The 7,534-nt window shown below is 42.3% G+C and overlaps 1 protein-coding gene across 5 annotated transcripts in view; it reads right to left on the bottom strand.

The window, feature by feature from the left end:
• Cfap54 (cilia and flagella associated 54) overlaps nucleotides 1-7,534 on the bottom strand; it is a 308,158-nt gene that overhangs the window by 93,134 nt on the left and 207,490 nt on the right. For 3 of the 5 annotated variants that reach the window (XM_013518536.1, XM_013518540.1, XM_005374497.2), the window contains one exon: nucleotides 2,531-2,686. In XM_013518536.1, coding sequence (XP_013373990.1) covers nucleotides 2,531-2,686 — 156 coding nt within the window. Of the gene's footprint in view, nucleotides 1-2,530; nucleotides 2,687-7,172; nucleotides 7,308-7,534 lie in introns of those variants that run through there. The other 2 variants (XM_013518543.1, XM_013518547.1) reach the window with 2 other exon arrangements.

Below are 7,534 nucleotides of genomic sequence, written 5' to 3'. Positions count from 1 at the left end.
TATATATGCCTATGGTTTTTCCCTTTTCTATCATTTAGAACTTCTGAACAAATATTTCATGTTGGAAATTCAGAAACCCAGAAACGCTGTCCTTCTGTCCATCTGCTGTTTCTTGCTGAGAGAAACACCAGTGGGGAAAGACCTGCTGTTTCTTTGCCCAGGGGCCTAGGCTTCCCCCGCCTTCACCTAACACCACTGTTTACAGGCTCTGTCAGTACTGTAAGCTTTACTTCTTAGTGTGTTTAATCAGTATGTCATTTCCTGCAGTTTCTTGGTCATTACTAATGACTCATTGCCTTTGGCTTCCGCACAACAACTCGTTTGACCCCTTGATTTTCTCTCCCTTTCCTTTGTGTCCCCTTCCTTTCCCTCTCATTGTCTTTGTCTACATTCATTTTCTTCTTCCCCTGTCTAGTTCGCAGATATCAGAGGAAACATTTGCATTCTTATGTCCAGTGCAGCGTTATTCACAACAGCTATGACGGTGAAAAAACCTGAGCGCTCATCGGTGGATGAATGGATAAAGAAAATGTGTAGTGTGTGTGAGAACACATGACATGAGATGGAGAACCACAGTGTGTGTTTAAACTTTTTAAAAACATTACAGTAAAAGATATTTTGCCATTAATCTCCCTCAGAATACTCCCCCTCACTTCAAACACAGTTGTGTGTTCAGTTGTGTTGCTGTGGACGCCTCAGTGTCCTGAATGGATTCTAAATGTTTACCTTTCATGCTCAATTTGACTTTGGGGAAGAGGCAGGAGTTGCACGGAGCCAGATCCAATGTTTTTAGCAGCCCGCCTTTCCACAGGATGGCCCTCAGCAACACTGGTCACTGTATTTTGTTTTTTATCACACCTCATAAAGACACTCATGCAAGAGGACTTCCAGAACTGCTTCAGAAAGTGGCAAGAACAATGGGATAAGTGTGTTTGAAGCAAGGGGAAGTAATTTGAGGAGATTAATGGCAATATGTTTTAAACTGTAATAATTTTAAAAATTTAAACATAATCATATTTTCCCATGACTCCATATACATATGTACATATATGCACACACAATGGAATATTATTCAGAATGAAAAAAAAAAGAAATTCTGTTATTTGCAACCACGCAGATGAACCCAGGACATTTTACTAAATGTAAGAGGCCAGGCACAGAAACACAAACACAGTGACCTCACTCACCTGTGAAGAAAGGGGAACTCTAGAAGCAGAAAGTAGGAAGGGTGATTTCCAGGGAATGGGGACATGGGGAAAAGGGAGATGTTGGTCTGAGTTTTAGTTAGAGAAGCTGAGTAAGTTCTGGAGAACTACTGTATAGCATGATGACTATACTCCATAATAATGTACTGTATACCTGAAAGTTGCTAAGAAAGTCGATTTTAAATGCTCTCACAACGAGAATGATAATTACTGGTTTGACAGATATGTGGGGTAGCTCAATTTAATTATCCCACAATATATAAATACATGAAAACATCACACGGCACCCCAAACTCACATACAATTATTATTCAATAAAATTGAATAACAGTCACAGCTTAATGGAACAAATTCTAGGAAGCCAGTAAATGCGCGGAAACCCCCAGTGAGGGTGCAAATGGCCTGCCCCTCCCACGGTTCCTAGCCCTCTTGATGAGCACCTCTAGGGTGGCTTTCGCTAGGTGAGCACCTCGACAGCAGGGTAGTGAAAGAATGCAGAAAAATGCCTTCTAAGCACCCTTTAGCTCATATTACGTATGACTAAGTGGCTAATTGTGGAGAAGGGCATTCTATAGTTACTCTTGCAATGTATTACCTCAGGCCTGACCAAGCCATATGATCTCTCGGTTCTGGAGGAAGTCTAGCAAAAGCATTGGTGGAAAGGAAACGATTGAAGCACCTGTGTCCCTGTGGAAAGCCGCGGGGTCAACACTAGATGCTTTGCTCAATAATTTGCTTCGGTATGCCCGAAGGAATGATAACACGATGGCTAACTAGTCAAGTCTTATTTCTGTGGTAATGGAGTTGTGTTGTCCTTGCTGAACCTGTTGATATCCTCCCATTTGTACTAGCTGCATCCTTTGTTCTCTCTCAATAAAAGGTGACTGAAAATGGTAATCGGGCTTCAGTCCAAGAGGCTGTTAGCCTCCGATCCCAGAATTTTGCCTGTCTTGTTTTTCTTTTTTCTCTTGCTTCTCTATTCATCCACAGGTACCTTGTTCTTGGGACCGGTTCACCATGGACAGCAACGGATTATAGAACGACAGCTAATGCTAACATTTTTAATGAAATTGCAACAGGAAGGTCAGTCATAACTGCAAAAAAAAAAAAGCACAACAACCACGCATAATGTTTTTTCTTTCCTGACACAAACTTAAAATAAGCAGTGTCCTTTTACTGAAAACACTTCGACAGAAGTATTAATGTGTTTTGTCATTGCCAAGCCCTGAACAACATCTGTATTTTCATAGTCAAGAAGATCACTGTTAACAGGGGGAAAAGAGCCTAGAAACATTTTCACAGTTCTGACTCCGAGTATATCTCACCTCTCTGAAAAAGGATTTCAGCTTCCACCTCGCATTCCTCTACAGCCGCTATCTTGCAGAGTTTCCAGGCCGTCTCAAAAAGATGAAGAGCTGGTACCCACTTGGAGGAATCCTTCCTTTTATTGCTACAATATGCTTTCTTGGCCAGGGTATGTCCTAAAGAAAAATGGTTGGGTGGGAGCAAAACAATAAAATAAACAGTGGTCACAGCAAGCTTGCAGGTCACCAGACTCCTCTCAGCAATGAATGGTATCCATTAAGAACTCTAGTGGTCTTCAGTTTTTAGCACCCCAGAAAGGTTTTAAAGAAACACAATAGTCAATGTTTTGGTGAACTACAACAATAACTCTATTTTTGGTAAATCTCCAACACATTTTCTTGTTTCTAATATGAGAGATAAACTCCCAAGTCACTTTCAGCTCTAAAATTTCATGGCACTCTTCAAAACAACTTCCAGATTCCTAAAGTGGGATTATTAGTAGGAAACATCTAGAATTTTATGCTGCTTTCAGTAAAATTTACACATATTAATACACAGTAATTTTCATTCTATTGAATACTACAGTGGTTGTTTGCTGTATATTTCTTTTCAATCCCAAGCTGACAGTAAACCCATTATGGACGAGGGCTGCAGGCTATACTTCTGATACAGATCTAGCATCACTTAACGAAAGGAAGGACCGTTGGACGGAAGAAGCACTTTTCTTAATCTACCTGCTTCAAAGACAGATATACATTTATTCCACAAACATTTTCTACGTGCTTAGGCATACAATGAAAACGAGAGAGGCGAATGATAAAAGCAAAGATGCCAGGAACCATCTCATGTACTTAACATGCGTTACTCTTGTGACGCTCCCAGCTCCAAGTGGGTACCATTATTTTGCTTGTTTGACAGAAAACAAATAGTGGCTCTGAGGGTAATTTTAAGCAAGAGCTCCAAGTTCCCATGGCTAGTGAATAGCAGAGCCATAATTTCGACCTAATCAGTCTGAGTCTACATCCACTCCTCCTAAACTACAACATTGCATAGACCCTAAAAGCAAGGACATGGAGCCTAGTGGTTCATAGAGAAGATGAACATCCAGATGGGTAATAAAAATAGTGCATGGCTGATTGTGTGGCAAGGAAAATAAAGTGTGCTGTGATGTCAGGGGACGGGAGCCCTGGGCCATATCTGAGGAAGGTCAGGGAAAGCTTCCCCCAGCATGGTGTTCAGGCAGACAGCTGATGACTGGCTCGTCATCAGTAATTTCAAAGAGAAAAATAAAACTTTGAGTAAAGAGTAGAAGAAAAGAGGGGAAAATGTTATATTGCTGAGATATCCGGGGACATACAAGCAATATAGAAAGAAAGGCAGTGTAGGATTGCAGAATACAGATGCTTGGTTCAAGCTGAAATGGTGGGTCCCGGCCAGTCACTGAAGCTGCCATGCCATTTGAGGCCTTGAACAACTCCCTAGGTGACCCTCAGGCTCGAATGTCTTCCTCTAAACAATGAGAATTACAAAATACCTGGGGTCCCTTTGGTTCTGGAATTTTTCAGTTTCAAATACCATACCCTACAAAGAGTTAAAAAAAGAACACTTTTTATAAATCCTCGCTTCAGAAACGTGCCATATGGATGACAGGATGTGAAGAACGTCACCCTCTCTTGCCTTCTCCCTCTCTCCTCCCCCCAACCTTCCCCACCCCCACCAGAGAGAAGTACTCTAAACCAGGAAGGGGCAGCACATTGCTGAGACTCTTGAGTGGAAGCTGCTGATTTCCTGCTCCCAGCGGCTCCCCAGAGAGAGAAGAGCTCAGTCAGGGCACAGTGAGAAGAGCTAACATCTACAGCGCTCTGCACCTCTGCAGGCTGGGAGCCTTCGCAGCACGCATTTCACTCTCCACTCACCCAGTCCCACAACAAGCCAGTGCCATTGCTACTTCACCATGTGCAACAGAGGACACAGAAACACAGGCAAGTTAAGTGATTTGTGTAAGAGAAATGCATAAGAATTCTCTCTCTGAGTCCATACTCTTAATCCCAATAATTACCAATTGTGATTAACGCCCAGGCAAGAAGGGAAATAAAAGAAAGTTATGCTATTACTACTTCTCCAGTACGACTTCCTGTTTCAACACACTTTCATTTTTAAATCTTTCAGTTATTATTTCAAAATATACCATAGCTGGGTTTTTTTGCTTTTGTTTTCGTTTGTCTTGTTTTTGGTGTCAGAAATCGAACATAGGACCTTGCACTTGCCAGGCAGGCGCTGTAACCGCTGAGCTATGTCCCTGGCTCAATAGCTGTTTATTTATAGAAGACAAAAATAGCAAATATCTTCATATCACTGCTGTGCATTTATATATAGGCACATATGATATATATTAGTACTACAAAAGATAGTACCAATGTATAATAATAGTATTTGAATTATCCTTCAGATTTGTGTTAAAATTAGAATTGTTACAGATAAATTATTGATTATTTTATCTCTCCTCACCAACTAGATGATAGGCTCTGACCTGGTTTGATGGCAGACATGGCACATGGCTCCCAACTACACTCCCATTCCCCAGTATCATTTTTACAATAAGTGATCTTCAACAAATATTTGCTGATGGAAAGAATGTAAGAAATGTCTTCCCTTCTATTTGCAAGCTGTAATTTACTTTTCCATCTAAAAAGGGTAGCTCAAGGTAAGGTAATTAATGGGAAAATAAATAACCAAGGTTCTTATTTTTACCTTATAAAAATAATATCAATATGCCATTTGCCATCAGAGGCTTTGGCAAGAAAAAAAATTTAAGCAGTGTTGTTCTTGTGAGGCAATGTATACTATACAGAAAAACTGTCAAGAATTCAAGTTACAGATGAGTTTGTGCTTCATAATATTAAAATGTTCCTTCCCGCAGTAAACATCAGCTCTGTGAAAACGAAGTCGTGAAACTAACATTGCTTTGACAGAAAGGCTGCTTTTGGGTTTGTTTTTAAAGTCTGTATTTAATATAATATACCAGAAAGCAAGCTGTTCAGCTTCAAATGAGTCTGAAAAACAGCAACAGTACTGTCATTGAGTGGTGACACATCATCAAGAGTAGTAAGTCAGAGAAACAGAGAACGCATTTGATTTTACACAATCTGTACTTTAAGCTCATGTAGAAATCAAATGTCCTGCTAATAGAGAAATTGTGGACTAAAAATACAGAAAAAGTAGCTCTGACAAGATGAGTGAGCTGGAAGAAATCTGAGAGGCCAGATGAGCAAAGCTAACTTCATAAATGAGGAAACAATAGAATGGAGAGGTAATGAAATTCATATCTAATAATGCTAATCATTGTTCTGGTTTATATCTCAATGTCCCCCTAAATCTCATGCACTCATAGGAGGGCTTTTGGGAGGTGACTGGCTCATGGGGATGTGATACTCATCATATGGATTAGTCCACTGATGACCTAACACCTAATGTGATGTTGGAAGATGAAGCCTGATTGGAGGAGGTGGGTCATTGGGGAGTGGCTATCTCCCCTCCTCCTCTCTGGATCTCTCTCTGCTTCCTGCCGGCCATGCCATGAGCAATTCTCCTCCGCACTGCCCCTCTGCTGTGCTGGAGCCAGCTCCAAGCCGGCCAACTATGGAATGAAATCTCTCAAACTGTGAGCCAAAATAAACCTTTACCTTAAACTGTGAGTGTTGGGTATCGTGTCTCAGCAACAAGATAGTAACAAAGACAATCATATAATAACAAGGAAATGTATTAATAATGAAAGGTGGCTGCAGAAGGGAGATAAGGGGAAGATACAGGACAGGTGATGGCTTGAAGGTATTCTTGCTGTCCTCCTTTTCACAAGCCAACCCCACACCATGACCTCTCCCTGGCTGAGCAGCTGCTGGTAAAGGAAGCAGGAGGGTCCTAGAACATGGTGGGTAAGAACACAGCTGTAGCAAACCTTTCTGTACTCTGAGCTGGGCATGAGCCTGACAGATGCAGGAAGCCTTGGGTTCCAGACCACAGACAGTGTCCTGGAGACAGTTTGAAAAGATGTCTGTAAGTCTCAGAGAAGGGCAGCTCTGCCTGCCTGCCTCCTTGGTTTTCCCAGGAGCAGTGAGGCCAACTGACAATGACCAGGGTCCTCTCAACTAAGGAGCTCAAGAATGGAGCCTTTGTTATTTCCTTGGGTGCCTCAACAGGGAATTAAACTCTTGAAGGTCGGTACAAAGTCAACCAACAGAGGCAGAACTAGCTCTTCGGACCATCGTTTGCTGCACCATCACACTGAAATTAATCCAAGAGCTGTACCTGAACCACAATAAACAGACAAAGGGAAAAGTCCAGCACAGAGCAGCCAGCAGCCAGCAAGAGGAAAAACAAGCAACAAGACGAAGAACAAACTGATGAAGGAGCCAATGACAACTTGATGTAAAAAGAATACTTCTAGAGATTGCCTTGGTCACGTTCCTTGTCACAGAGACACAATACCTGACACCCCAACTGTAACGGAGGGGAGGTTATTTTGGCTCACATTTCAGCCCATGATGGGCCACCTCCAAAGAAGAAACAGCAAGGCAGGAGGGCTCAGCAGAGGAAAGCCCCCAGGTCATGGCAGCCAAGAAGCGGAGAGAGAGGCGAGCAGCTGGGAAGGAAGAGACGTCCTACCTGGGCTCACCTCCACTGACCTGCCTCTTCTGGCCAGGCCTCAGCTCCTAACACCCCATTTAGCTACGGCACCCCTGTGGTCCAATCGCCTTCTCCAGACCCCACCTTTGAGCACGTGAGGCTTTGCAGGGATATCTAGTAAAAACCGTAACAGAGATACAAAGTTAACAGAGGATTTTTGAGAAGACAGTCAACGCTGAAATCAGAATTAATGATTAGAAAGATCGAGAAGAAACGCAAGTAGCTTAAATCATCAATGACAGAAATAAAAGGGGGCTGGGGATTTAGCTCAGCGGCAAAGCGCCTGCCTGGCAAGCGCAAGGTCGTGAGTTCGGTTCCCGGTACCGGAGAAAAACCAAAAA

The sequence above is a fragment of the Chinchilla lanigera genome, unplaced genomic scaffold (assembly GCF_000276665.1).
Source record: "Chinchilla lanigera isolate Chin_1 unplaced genomic scaffold, ChiLan1.0 scaffold00004, whole genome shotgun sequence".
Taxonomy (NCBI): domain Eukaryota; kingdom Metazoa; phylum Chordata; class Mammalia; order Rodentia; family Chinchillidae; genus Chinchilla; species Chinchilla lanigera.
This window is presented reverse-complemented; position numbering and strand designations above follow the sequence as displayed.